Genomic DNA, 15,620 nt, shown 5'->3' on the forward strand with positions numbered 1-15,620 from the left:
GAACACAACTTGGACGAACAAACGAAATAACGATGAATGTACAATTTCAAATTAAACTTTGAAAGCGGGCCTGGCAAAGTTAGCGTTAAATAACAAAGCTGCTGCGGCTTATTATCGAAAACAACTTCTCGTTCGCGTTCGAAGGCACCGCGAAAGAAAGATCGCGAAACGTTGCAAAGTAAACGTCGCACGGTAAAACCAGTAGCATTTTAACGTAAAATTTGCGAAAAGAAAGATCGCTGCCTCTGCAAGTTTCGTCTCTCTTCCTCTTTTTTTGCGGTGGCGGGGGTTGGCGTTACGGCTCATTTAGCAATTTGCTTATTTGCTAGGAAAGTCTGTCGAGCGGTATACATGCGTTGGCTTTGTGCGTAATCGCGAAGAGGAGCCGAGACGCGGTAGAAGGGGGCTCGATGGAACGAGCGAGGTAACTTTTGCGATCGCACCGAGGGTTTGGGGTTTAAGTCGCTTTTAATAGCCAAGCAGCTGTCGCCGGATCTGTTTGCCCCCTTTTTATGGTAGACGTCTTCGACGAATAATGGGAGGAAATAATCTGGAACGAAAGAAGCGGCCATCCTTTGCGCTGCTTCTGCAATAAACCGCTTTTAACCCGTTCTCTTCGTCTCTTTGCGCGTCAACGCGATTCGCCGGTCGTTTTAACAGCGCCGAGTGAAAGTACTCGCGCAATTAACGCCAACCTTCTTCCGCCGATTCGCGTGTCACGTCGTCCTGGATCGCGAGACAAACTGGCAAACGCTGTCGCCTCGCAACGCGTCTTCCGATCTTTTCCCAACGCTGACACACGTCTAGATTCTTCGGGCAGCTACGACGCCAGTCATCGTGACGGAAACTCTTCGCTGCTGCTGTTTCGCGGACAGGTGCACGTTGCTTCGCGATGATCGCCACGTGCAAGCGCGCTGTCAGCATCGACGAGTCCGGTACGCGTCTACGAAGAGACGCTTGGCGCGTGGTGCGCCAAAATTCTCCATTCGAACCAATGGTCCATTCGCGCGATGAGACTTGTACAGGGTCCGGCTGAATAACAGGTAAAAACGGGCACGAGGTGATTCCTCCTGGAGAAATAAGAAAATAACGTGGAGTAACATTTTCGAGTTTTCGGCTTGGTTTTCGAGAAAATCGAGTTTGAATGTCTATCGAGTACCGTGAAAAATGTCCAGCTGAGTCGACTAACGTTATAGAAAATATACGGTGTCGTTGAAAAAAGCTCAAGTTTCAGCTTGATATCTCAGAGAGTGTAAAATATTGTAGAATAAAATCGCATCCGTTCGACGAGAGTCCCTTTCTCGATAAAACCAACTAATAAGTAACGAGTTATTTCGGACATTAGTTCCTATTGGCCCACCCTGTATATGGCTATATACTTCCAAGCAAAAAAGGATATCGAATCGTACGATTTCATAAAGAAGTTTCGTATACGTATGCATGTGTTGCGTGCACGTACGTATGTACTTACATCCTGAATGCGCCTAATTAATCTCTTCGAGTAATCAACAAATTGAACAGTCATTACCATTGATTGCCTCATTTGTTAGTTACCATTAACGCTCTTGTGACGATTTATTATACGCCATTAGCGATGCTCGAGCAACTCTTAGCCGCAAAACGATTGAAGTGTATCGCCTAATTCTATACTGTAACAGTCACGCGTACTCTGCGTTCGACGAGTATACTCGTCGTCGCTCACCTTTTGCCACACATTCTATTGTAGGTACACGCTTTTCAAAGAGGTCGCGACAGCTAACTGATACTGGTTGATAAGCTTCCAGTTTCATCGGAAAATCTTCGTTATATTTACTCGTACACTTAATATGAAGGATACTGTGCGATTACGGCGGCGAATCGACAGTCGCAGATGTCACATTCAGCGAGAGAATTATTTTTCAGCGTGTACGATGTGTGTCGACTGAGCGTGTCCGCGGAGCGTGTTGCATATTTACGTTGACTATATAGAGACGTTTGTATTCAGAGAATCAGCTGATCCATTATGACTCTCTCTATTATAAACCAACCAAAATATACCCATCGTCGAAAACGGACGTGCAGATATTAGAAAAAAGTCCGCCGCGTTTAACGAAGATACAAGAAGGACGATAGAGCGTCAGGCTAATTTCAGCTAAAATAGAAACCGGACGATTGCTGGAGAATAAAGAGAACCGGCTCTTTAGACCTTTCTAGATACTTTCTGTGCGATATTTCCAATGGTAAGTTCGGCTTCTCGGCAAATATACGATCCCACTTTCTCCTCGAAACTAATTGGCAAATCGTACGCGTAATTGGTTCGATACTTTGTGACACGGGCTTGCTACGATTCCTGGCATGTTGCAAATGGGAAACACGGCGTTTCTTCGCTTTATCTCTTATCGCAGAAAACGAATTTCGTATCGCAGGATCGCGTTCTACGAAACGAGAAGTTGCGCGTTTCATTTTATTCGTCGCTAGGAAAATGTATCAGCTAGTCGGAAAAGTTTCTTTCGCTTTCTAAGGGAATAATAGACGCGCCACATTTTTTCTTTTATATTATCTTATCGATCGTTTTATTTTACATGACGTTTAATTTGTTCTATTACTACAAAATGGATTTTGCACAAAATATCGCATAAAATAATAGAAAACAAAAAACGTTGCGCGTCTGTTATTTCCTTGTAAAACGGAAGAAATCGTTTAGGAGATATTTCTGTGGGTCGATAACAACGAGACACCCTGTGTGTTTCACGTATCATTACGTCGAGAGTGAAGTAAGCGTTTTGATGGAACTTTAAATATGAGCGAGGAAGTCATATTAGAATACTTAATTAGAGAGTTACTACTTGTCCTAAATTCCGGACACTTTCGTCTTCTTCTGCATCTGCTCCACTTGAACGGCGCAGTAAAGAGTAGCGCTACTCGCTTTATGAAAATTTTACTGTTATAAGACGTCGTTTTATCGTCGATGGCGTAGGTGAACACGTAGCAAAAATATTTTCCAAGGTGTTGACTTTAAAATTGATTTCCATCTTTACGACAACGTAGGAAAAATGTGAAATAAGTGCACACAGGGTGTCTGCTTTTAATCGATCCACGCAAGTATGTCAGTTAAAGTATACGTTAGCGGAAAAAGTGTCACAAACGCAATTTGCTCTGTTTCAAGGAGGAGACGTCTTACTGCGACCACCGGATTTGTCCAGGTGCAGGCATTTTCGAGAGCTCAAGGTAATCTTTGCTCTTTTAACGAAATCATACTTCTTTTTTATACGCCATTCTACGCAATTTTTTCTCTCTACAGAGAACTATCAGGGCACTTGTATGTGAAAATATTGTCTGGTTTAAAAGATATTTCGATGTTAACACCATCGTATGGGGTGTACGAAAGACAAGACACAACGTAGAGGTAAAATCATACAAAGTCGTGCAAATGGTTCGTAGGACGAGATTAAAGTTAAGATATTTTTTAAACCGATCGCTGTTTCATTTCCCAGGTACCTTGGTACGTTTTTGTAGAGAGTTAAAAAATGCATGGGACGATGTATCGAGAAATAACGCTATCGAACATCTACGTTGCTGGTGCACCAGATTTGAAGACACAAGGCGCAACTTAAAAATACCTAATCTGCGATAGAACGCAACGTGAAATATATTTGTATTATTTTTGTCCTAATTCTCTCGCTAACTGGTAGCTAACTAGCTAATCGTTTGCCAATTAACAGCACCAACTAAATTGCTGTAGCAAATTAAGCAGGTAAATGCTGTTCAAATATTGGTATACTACGGAACACGTGCAATTGTAATCGTTAATACTCTGCCAGTGGACGCAACGATAAACGACAAGTAAAAGGAAATTACAATAGTCCTGTCACGGCGATTAACGAAACATCTTAAATATATGCTTTGCGTAACGCGCATAATATATTCGTAAAAGGTGTCTACGTGTGTTTGAACATTTTCACGAGCCTGTGTCATATGTAATAAATAAAAAGAATACACGGTTTAAGAATAAGAATGAAGCTTGCGTTTGTAATTCATTTTTACGTTCCTGATTTGTATTTGTTCTTACTTCTCTTCTTGTCTTTCTGACGTAGGGATATCTGGCATTTTGTTTTAATATCGACGTGCGATAAAATTATAACAAACGATAAAAATATAGGATAATCGGGAACAGAAGGAAATGATTAGCCGTAAATGGCAAGCGCGAATGGTCACGATACAAGGCTAATAAAAAAGAGCATTGTCCAGGTGATAAATATACTTGTTTATCAGCCAGCAAGGACGAAAGTAAATGGACTGCGGATTGATACGCATTTATGTGCATTTATACGCAGAAATATCAAAAATATTAAAAGCAGTGCATTCGTTATATAATCTTCGATGTGACAAACAAATTTCTATTTAAATTCCATTTCTTTAGCGCGTCCATAGAAATGTAAATTAGCGTGAAAATCCGCAGCGAGAAAATAGAAGCGACTGGAAACTTTTGAACGGTAGTGTACAGTGTACATGCATAAAATGCCTCGAAGAATACAATCGTTTCTTGACACTAGATCTACTGACCTGCGATGTTTGCCTAAATATGTCATACGCAGATGATCAGAATTAAAGTGGCAGGATGGAAACAAATAGATATACGGTGAATCATAAAGTTGTTCACGTAGTTGTTCAAAGAACGAATCTAGGGCAGTGCAGAAATGACAATTATGCAACTGTCCCAAAATAGTAAGGATCCTCCGCTAATGGTAATTTCTTTGCCTCTATTGTCATCGGGTATGAATTAATATCAATTTATATATATACATAAAACATTTAGCTACATATTAAAGGCCAATTGTTCTAGCGTTAAAATGGTATTGGGACAGAAGCATCGTTAGACACCTGCATCGTTAGGCTGCGGATTTTGATGCGTTTATAGGGAATTTGAAAGTGTAAAATCGCGCGTCACGATATTTTAATAGTAGGTTAAACCATCCTTATGAAATCGAGAATAGGGCGCGCCAAATTGACTTGGCAATTATGTACATTGCATAAGCATAATTACGAGATAGAATATAATTACAAAAATTGATAAATCCATCTGCGGTAGTTGTAGTGGAGAAATAACTATCAAGCGTGTGACGCAGGAATGTCCTCCAACTATCGAAGATCAGAATATTAAACGACAGTTGTCCAGTTCTGAGTGTGGTGAGAATAACTTGCCCTTTTCGCGACGGCTTCTAGATTAGTTTGGATTGGTAGTTCAGCGAAACGTAGCTTCTTATTAATAGATATAAATTGTTCCGCAATTTCACGTATTATACCTGTTTATGTAAACGATATCCAACTAGTTTACGTAAGAGAATCCCTTAGAATTGGTTTCTTCAAGAAAAGAGACGTTCGGATAGCGCGTATTTACAAACAGCAGGAGGAGCTCGTATCGAATCCTCGGACCATCGACGTTCCATTCCAAAAGCTCGTTGTTCGTTCGAGCAAAAACGAGAGTCGAACGAACGAGTCGGCGATATTCCTGAGAATCTTACGTCGACGAACGTTGTGTCGTTTTAGATATATCCACACACGGTCACGACGTACCATCGGATCGGACATGAAAGAACGACTTTCCCGATTTTTGTCCAACGGATCCTCTCAGGCCAAGTGGACGCGATCTTCGAACAGTTTCTCGCCTCCTCCCTTGTTCGCGTGGCCGCGTTCGCACCGTGATCGCCATCCCTGTGGCCGGTTCCTCGTCCAACGAAAACCGAGTAGGTGAAGTAGGAGGAAATAGAGTAGTAGTAGGAGGATTCCACCTCCACGGCGACCGGCAAATCCTGCGGGACGGCTCGACGGACACCTGTAACCACGCAGACTCCCTGCAGCACGGGACGGCGCGAAGGAACTCACCCGATAGGGGACCGTATCGGTCGCAGATCATTCAGGATACCGCGCGTTGACGTCTGCTCCGCTGTCTCCATTGATCATCCTCCGATCAATCGTCGAGTGACAGTGGACGTGCCGGTTGTTGTTTTGTTACACTCGGCCTCCTTCGCTTTCCGTTTAGCTTCGCCAAGTGTGCACACGGTACGTTATTCGCCGGTGGGAAAGCTCGCTTCGAAAAGGAAAAAAATAAAAGAAAAAGAAAAAGAAAAAGAAAAGAAAAACAGAGAAAAAGGCTCGACGATAATTGCACCGCACGCGGTGATCAGCCGTGATAAATCAGGGCCTCGCGTGTGTGATTTCTAAGCGACTGCTTTATCGTCCCATCGACAACTGCAATTAAGTACAGTGTTTCCCGACTTGGAATTTATATCTTCCTTCGGACGCGCTGCCCTTTTCCCCCCGGTATCTCTGGCTGTATCTCTGAACCAGTTCTCATTGTTCTTTCTCTTTAACATTTTTTTCAATTTAGAGTAGCGTTTAACAGAGTTACATCGAGAGCGGAATAATTGGAAGCGAAGTTCGGTTCGGTCGTTACACCGATTACATTGATCGGAGATCTTGGAGTATTTTTTCATTGGCTTCGTCGAAGATGGATACGCCAAAGGTACCGCGGTTCTACGTTACGATATCCACCGATCATCGAGAGAAACACAGTGGCCCCTGAAAGAGCGCGCGTGCCAGGACAGTCGTCGAACATTGGACAATTGATAGAGCAGTTCTAATGCGCGAAGCAGCGGAACGAATACCGGTCTTTTAGAATGTAAAGTGCATGAAGATGACGGCAACGAAGAGAAGCGGTGCTAAAGCTTGGCTGCTCTTGTTCCTGTTGCTGATTCACGATGGCAGGTGCATCAAGTGGTTGTAAGTAACAATACAATTTCTTAATCGCTTCTTACGTCTAGATTTTATCTTAAGCACGCGCAAAATTCTCTGGCGGAACAACATGCGTCCATTCGACGTTCAAACTTTATCCAACACGAACGTGAAGAAAATACTACAGCTTTTCTCTAAAATAATTTAGACGAAAGGAGGAATTTTAATGTAAGAGACTATCGTCTAGGCTATAATCGAGAAACTATTGATATATTTAGAAGTCTCCGAATAGATTTCTCGCTTTGTATTCCAGAAACGATAGTTAAAAAGGATGCGTGATATTGGTTAAACCTCTTTAAGATATCGCTTCTGGAATATAAAATGAAAAATCTGTTTGACCTTTGAACTTTTACATGCGATAATTTACGCCGGATCTAAATGATGTAAATGATAGTTGAATTATAAATCTAAAACATCTCCTAATCAAAGAACCTATCTATCTAAACTATAGGTGGTACAATAGTCTAAAAAATTACATGACATTCATTACAACGAATACGAGTAAACTATAAATCCAGAATATTTAATAAGGTAAAACAGCTACGATCCGAACCACGTTTCATCTAAAAGCTATAATTTGGTAATTAAATTTCATCGACGAAACGAAAGCTTCCAATTTTTGTGGGAAGCGTATCATAATGGTTGATCAGTTACGAGATAAGTTATGCTTGCAAGTATACTCTATACCGGATACCTGTGTAAAGTAATTTAAACGGAGGTCTAAAAGCTTGGTTCTGTCGAAGCTGCCATGAATCGTTCGGTAACAAGCAGCCCCGATGTTCTCACATTTGTTCACGGGGCCTCCGGAGGAATCGAAAGATTAATGTAGGTCCGTTAATGAGAAACAAATAGGTTACCAGCCGAGATGTACGTACGCGCGGAGAAGAATGGGAGCGGAGCAAGGAGGATCATTTTACTCTATTATAAAGATTTCCTTCTTGCTTGTTTTCTTGGCCGCGCCATGGGGCCCCGAGGAACAATAAGTCTCAACGAGGATTTATTACACGTTCGAACTTCTCTTACGTGTGATGCATCGAATTTAGGTTTATCAGGGCGTCCCTTGTACTCCGGCCGACTCGTAAATTTCTATGAAAACATTTTATAGCAATGTTTACACGTTTGCGAAACACGTTGCGATGTGTAACGACGCCTAGGTTTCGTGAAATCTGCGTCAGTTTCGATTTATCTCCTCGTTACCGATTCCTCTCTGTTCGCTGTGTGACGCCAACGTTGAAACGCCTCTTTCGAAATGTTCGATCGTTACGTTCAATGGCAACTGCGGTTTTGCTATCCGTAATAGCAGGTACCTCGAGTATGAAAAAGTATACGATCGAAGAGACTAAAGAGAAATTGGCAGGAATTATTGGCAGGATTAACCGAGAGGAAGAGGTTTTCTGATTTGGTAGCTTCGGAAATACGATGGTTTCTTGTTTGAAAATGAGACGAAAGAAGGGCTGTGACACGCCATCGATAACAACGTTCTAAGAAATATTACTGAAAATAATACGTAGCAGGCAACGAGAATAATATACGACTGACAAATGGCCGTTCAAACGAAGGTAAGTCATTCTATCACTTGTCTCATATAGGGAGGCTAAAGAAAATAGATAAGAAGCTTAGGGGAATGGAGATAGCCAGCTCGTTACATGGAAGAAATGAACAGGATCTGTTCTTCAAACTTATTGCTATTCGCGGTGAAAATTGGATCTTGTATGGTAACGAGATACTTGGAACAATGGCATGATAAAGATGAACATGTAAAGCATACGCAACATGTAGTACGTACAATGTACATCCAAAGGAGATAATGACGACTTTGATTTGCTGGACATCTGCTGGATCAATCCATTATTGTTTTCTGTATCTTGCTACTACGATTACAGCAGAAATATATCGTAAACGAATACAACGCAACGAGATATAGGTGGAATTAATAAGAGGACTGTTCGCGATGGAAATCAATTTTGCAACGCGATAACGTAAAATTTTTCGTATAGAAAATCACGTAAAGGTATTAACAATTACAATAGGAAATTGACCCGTATCATCCTGTACATGTTGCTAATATGGATCATCGAATGTCCGCGAGAGTGCGAATATTTATTATACCTTCTTTAACAAAATGAATTTAGGCTTGCCGGTGAACCTTTTCTTTCTCAATCGTGAACTCTTGAGAAACACTATGATACGAACAGAATGGAGTTTCGTGCAACGATCGACTAATACTCGAAACAATTATAAATTCATCTTGGCAATCGTACAAATCACCTTCGTCTTAATGATAGGTTTGCCTCTGCGCGCAATTTACATTCGTTTCTCTTCCAACTACAGAAATTCGACTACGCTAAATCGATAGCAAGAAAGAAGGATTAGAATTCATTAAACGTAATCAACGAGCGTAATGAAATTTCGTGCAACAGCCGACTAATACTCGAAACAGTTAAATTCATCTTGACGATCGTACAAATCGCTTTCGTCTTAATGATACGTTTGGCTTTGGGTGCAATTTACATTCGTTTCTCTCGCAGCTATAGAAATTCGGCTACGCTAGATCGATGGCAAGAAAGGAGGATCAAAATTTATTAAACATAATCAACAATCATCTAATTTCCTCCGCTTCCCTTGCCTCGGCCAAATATTCCGTGCGATTAATCTTCTGCGAAAGAGGTTCACGGAACCTTCTACGTTCGTCGATTCCTGCCTTAATTCCCATTCTTCGTACCAATTAATCCTATGCTTCCCCTCCGATCATTCTCCTCATTCCAGAGGCCAATTTCTTATGAATCATGGCCGGTTCTTCCGCGGGCGAACGAACGAATCGTTATGACGGCATTTCCTATAAGATTCCATTCTCTTTATATTCTAATATGTCAGATACAGTGTGTTATATACACGCATTTATAATTTGACGTATTTATAGTACTGTGGAACCTCCAGTATCCGAATTAATGAGACACACCTAACTGTTGGTACGAGGGAATTTTCGAATAATAGAACCCACGTCTCTGCCTATGATTATTATTCATAAGACCAACGATAGAAGAACAATTAAGGAGATATCTCAAGATATATGATACGTACGAATATATAAAATATGAAATATATATGAATATATAAGAATGTACGATGACTACAGAACAAAGACGGGATAAGTCGTATTTTATATTTTTCGTACAAGAAGTTGAGCAGTTTTAAAATCCAACATCTCATCAAGCAATCGCATATCAAATACCGAGACTGTTTTTCCCATCGTAGTCACGACAGTAGTGTCTCGTTACGAAGCAATTGAAATTTCAGAAGGATTTATATAACGCTCATAATATATTCGTAAAAATAGTTTGTGGCAAGTGTTTGAGTATTTTCATGAGTAACTGTATATCCAGACATATACAATTGATGCTTATAGAAAATCCCATCTGGTCGTGTAACCGTTGCGTCTAGCTGGAAGCAGTGAACGTACGAAGACAGCGATAGTCGTAATATTGGCCAGCGATCGAAGTTTACAATTTTTCACAACAGCGTCATGTAGAATTGATCAGAAGCAATTAATCTAGTCATAGGTAGATCTATTAATCTAGCCATAACTAAAAGATCACCTGTATATATCGCACGATGATGAGTCATAAAATTGCAGCTTCTGGAGTAAAAATAGAAACGGATTATAACATTTTTATTCCTTTTCACAAGCAGATAATCTTCGTCAAATAAAATCTCTGGCAAAAATATCCGGATGCTACAATGTTTCTAATAATTGGTTTATATCGTGAGTTAATATGAATATTTCATTCGCTTATCGATCTCTTAGTGTTAATAAAACGTTAAACGGCGAATAAGAAACGTGTAACTTTGGCGTTACAAAAATATTCAAACGCTTTACAAAAATGATATCTGCTGGTCCTCGCGATCCCCTTCGCATGAAGGTAAAATGGTAAAGTATAAGGTAAGACGCCGCGTTATTGGTTTGCGTTGGCGCAAAACACAAAACACGCACGATCGTCGAACAGAATACAACATGACGATGAATGGAAATAAAAATAGAAATTCCTCATATGCTCCCTTCGTATGTGAAGTCATTCGTTTTCTATGGTACATACGAGATGATATGATGTGCCCATAGCGGAGCCTTTCTACCGTTAAGGATTAAAGCTAGATTCACACTAGCGACCACGATACGGTAAGATTATGCCAAGTCAAACACCGGTCAAAATCACTTGCACGTAATCCAACGAGAGCATCCACAGCAGGCGGTTCGATCGAGTCGAATGAAAATCTGTCGACCGCGGCGACGGATCAAGATCACCGTCAACAGTCGGAGGGGAGCACGGAGAACGAGCGTCTAATCGAATTTGTAGGAAATTGCAGCGAACTATACGATCTCAGTGGCAAAAAATATTACGACACATCTGACAAGATGAAACGGTGGATGGAAATAGAGAAGAATGACCTGGAAACTTCTACAGCCACGCAGCTATCGCAATTACTTCCATTTATCATTTCCACTCGTCGCATTACTATCGCAAACGTATCTCATTCGCCATCTTATGCATCCTCGTAAAAGATTAACGCGAGTTTCGTTTGTTCCTTGTCCGAGCGAACGAATAAAGATGGAAGCGACTGGCGACGAGATTTGATTGCTTCTGATCGTTCAGTGTGAATGCCTCGGTCAAATCCTAGATTTTGATTGATCGTGATCTGTGACCGCACCTTTGACCGTTAGTGTGAATCAGACTCAATGATTGCGAATATAACGTCGCGGAAAATTGTAAACGTTAACTGACCGATTTTACGATCTGGCTGGGTCGCTTTTATCAAATGTACGTGTAGATGGCGCATCTAACGCTTACATATGAAATCCTAGTGTTACTAGCCGTTGCTCGCCAACCATGAAGATATCCCATTACCGTTCACGCGGCAACAGACGTGATCGTAGGATCGCTCGAACCTCCTTTATTTCACGTAGCTGCACGCCGTGACGTTAATTGTCCTGTGATTCGGGGCGAATTTCATCGGGCGCGTCCATGGGGGACGCTGAGAGGGGTTGGAAAAGCGGAAACAGAAAGAGAGAACGCCGCTCGCCGTCGGATGATGAATGGAGGAGTGATGGTGGTTTCGCGTGCAAAACCAAAATACGAGTGGAATGGGGAAGAAAAGTACGAGAGGAAGACAGCGCGGCTCGAACAGGGTGGAAGATTAGGGGTTGCCTGCGATTCGTGATTTATAAACGTCCTTTCCAAGAAGCCTCTTTCTCCTCGAGGCCTCCCCTCCGTCATTCCGCCAGCCCTCCGCCCATCATCTGGGCGCCCCCCCCTTTTCTTTTGTTTATAATCATCGACACCGACCGCCTAGCGGGGGCAATCGAACGGCGATCTCGGAAGTCGCCAACGCGATTTGTTTTTGTCGCTGTACAGCCCGGAATCCTACATCGATCCTGTCACGTCCAGCCCTATGAAAGATGCGTGCTCTCGTCGGGCCGACCTTTCTTGGAAAGGAAATTTATGAGCCTCGCCCGTTAATTGTGCCCTCACGAAGGGACTTTCTTTTCACAAGCAAGCATTCAGCTCGGGAGAAAATTTGATACGCTTGGTCTCCATCGGATGTAGCCTCTTATGTAAGGTTACAGTGAGAATTTTGTACAGTGATGTTGCAGAAGTCTCTATAGTGGTCAGATAGATCTTTCACTCTGTATTTCAGAAGCGATATTTTAAAAAGTTGTATAATTATATAACAATGTTCATTCGTCGTACGGCTTTCTTCTACTTGCTATGCTTTCATACTCGATGTCACACACTTCATAAGAGTTATTACTTTGATGAAATTAATACTTGATAGAATATCCTTTTTGCCTGATAACTTTGCTGGAGTATGTGTTATTAATATACAATGAAATATGAAGAATAATATTTCTTTTTACGCAAAAATAAAATTATAATCATCTGTTCCTGATCTTAATAAATTTGTCCCTGAAGAGGTTAACAGTTCTCACGAAACTGCTTCTAAACAAACCACCTAGAAACCAGTTTCACAGAGAAGCAAACTTAAGAAGACAGCTGAATAGCATTTGCAGTATTATGACAGCGTGATACACGTCGAAGCAAAATATTTGTGAATTCGTTTTCCTCGCGTCGTAATTTTAAAATCGAAAGCAACTGGAGGATGCTTCATCTAACGATTCGAACGAAGACGTTCATCTATCATTTGGATCAAGATCAGCAATCGTTTTTATGCTATAGAACCATCTCTGCCGTTCTTTCAGCGCAATCTCTGCCACTTGTAAAATGATCTGGACAGGAGGCTCGTCGCGAACGAGGATTAACGATCGATTTATAATAATTTGCATCAGTATCGTGATTAACGTCGGTCTGGTGCAAGATCGCGTGAATGTTGCTATTTATAAAATTCGCACGTAAGTGTGCTATACGTATCGTCGATCCGTTTTCTCGTAAATCATCTGTTGCATGATTCTTGTGTAAAACGTAGGAGGTATTATCATGTAATTAGATGCCCTTCATGCGGCAGGAACCCTATCTATATGCGTTTATAATATTCTGATACATGTACTGTAAGAGACCTAATCCTACTTATCCATTGAATAGAACTAATTAAAGTACATATTATTAAATAATTATTAGTAATAATTATTATATTATTTATAATATTGTCAAATTAATGTTTCTTAATGTTTAGAATGATTATCATCGTACAATTATTATTATATTAAATGATACATTGTACTAAGTAGATTGCCAATACTTATATGTTTATGGTTAATTTAAATGTGTAATCAATAATGTATAGAATACACATTATAAATGAAAATGTATAAAATGTTCAAGATAATATATCTGCTATGATATTTAGAGGATGAGATAGATTTCTACGTATAATGGTAGCTTATGAAATTATTTGAACACTCATCACAGGAAACTTTTATATGCATATTGTGTGTGTTATATACAACATTTTGAAACTTCATTATCACTCCAGTGGGACAGTACTGCTATGATTATATGTGTTGGCACAATTTGCAACTGATCTAAAAATATATGTAGAAACTACAAGATATTTGCTGTATACATATATTTAGTAAAAAGATATTATACAGTATGAACAAGCAACCATCTTAATTGTAAGAGATTTATATATATATATATATATATACATACATATACACGTATATATATATACACGAAAGTGTAAATTTTATGAAAACAAGCTTCAGTAAGAACATATGGGTATTTACATAATTAAAAGTGGATAATATTATCCTGGACAACTATATTAATTAATGTATAGAAGAATATTAATATTTACGTTAGTCGATCCCAATGACGGCAGAATTCCTTGAGACATCAAATAGTTATGGGCTCACAAATTTATAGGTAATCGGTTTTTAAGTATTCAAAGAACCTCGGAAACCCGGGCTATTATCAAGCTTGTAAACATCGTATTTTATGATCTATATGTCAAAACCAATTTAGAAATCTATAATGTATATCTTTGCACGGATCCTCCCACAAGAATTCTTAAACGTAACGGACGTTCATCGATGAAAGTATCGATACTATCGATTGCTACCGAATATGGAGAATTACGATATTTCAAATGTATTTTCACCTTGATTTCTCTGAATACGTAAAATAATACAAATTATTAGCATGTTCAACTACAACAAGATAATCTTAGCTTTGTCACATTTACAATTTTTTATCGGGTTTCAATCATGTTTTTATTAGTACATTGTATATGTTAACGGTATAGTGTGTACAGTGTGTATAGTGTGTACGGTCGTGTGTGTGGATAGAGCAAAGTATAAATGTTGAATAATTAAGGAGATAGATTGGGTAAAAAAAGGGAATACAAGCTAGAAGTGGATGCAAAAAACAGCGAATATGATTGCGGAAAGGCGGAAAGATAGATTCTGTACTAGGAAGCAGGAGGTAAGTAGGAAAAACATAAGGAAGAAAAGCGAGGTTAGGTTAGAAGGCAACTGTGCGTGGCGGGAAAAAGCTTATGAAGCAGGTAGTGACAGGATAATTAGCAAGTGCAGATATACGATTTAAACTCGAAAAATTCGAAAGTATTACACGGTAAAGAGAAACAAAATTGAGATTGCAGATCTCAAATTTGCATGATCACTAGATAATATATTTCTGGTTCTTCGGGTCTCAATCGCGTTTCTATTAATACGTTGTTTAATAAAAGCCATCAAATTTGCAGATAGACGATCTCTTAGATTCGACAATGACATCCTTTAACAATCCATTTGTGGCATTCCACTGGCAAAAGTACAGACCTTTAGAAAATTTTTATTGTGAATTTAGAGATCTGTCTTGATGTTTAAGTTTGATGGCTTTTATGACATAATAACGTGTTGATAAAATATAATTGAAATCTAAAGAACCAGAAATATGTCATCTAATCACCATGAAGATTTAAAATTGAAAATTTCTGCTTTGTATCTCTTTATCGTGTAATATTTCACAATGTTTACTTGAAAATGTTCAAGTTATCTTTTTGAACATGTTTTGTTATCTCATTTGTATATATTGTGTTTGTAAACTCTATTAAATTCATATTATGGCTCTGAGAAGGGATTCCAAGAAGTTTATAAATATTCTTTTCATCATTATTATTTTTTCTCTCTATGTAGATACTATAATTTTGTGAAACTTGAACAAATTGAAGTATTTTATAGGAATATCTTTTATAAACTTCTTGTGAACTTTCCTTCAAATTATAAAACTTCTTTCTGTCCCTCCAACTTGTACGACAAGCTTTTATGATGTATCCATTATCCTAATATATGTTTTGTACTTTGATAAAACCTAATCTTACTTCATCTATGTTTC

The 15,620-nt window shown here is 39.5% G+C and overlaps 1 protein-coding gene across 4 annotated transcripts in view; it reads left to right on the forward strand.

The window, feature by feature from the left end:
• The first annotated feature begins 5,900 nt into the window (after positions 1–5,900).
• The window catches only part of LOC122577148 (protein Wnt-11b-2-like), a 29,139-nt gene continuing 19,419 nt past the window's right edge, over positions 5,901–15,620 (forward strand). For 2 of the 4 annotated variants that reach the window (XM_043748294.1, XM_043748296.1), the window contains exon 1: positions 5,901–6,759. In XM_043748294.1, coding sequence (XP_043604229.1) covers positions 6,668–6,759 — 92 coding nt within the window. In that variant the 5' untranslated portion in view covers positions 5,901–6,667. Of the gene's footprint in view, positions 6,760–14,546; positions 14,709–15,620 lie in introns of those variants that run through there. The other 2 variants (XM_043748295.1, XM_043748298.1) reach the window with 2 other exon arrangements.

Source organism: Bombus pyrosoma, linkage group LG17 (assembly GCF_014825855.1).
Source record: "Bombus pyrosoma isolate SC7728 linkage group LG17, ASM1482585v1, whole genome shotgun sequence".
Classification (NCBI taxonomy): domain Eukaryota; kingdom Metazoa; phylum Arthropoda; class Insecta; order Hymenoptera; family Apidae; genus Bombus; species Bombus pyrosoma.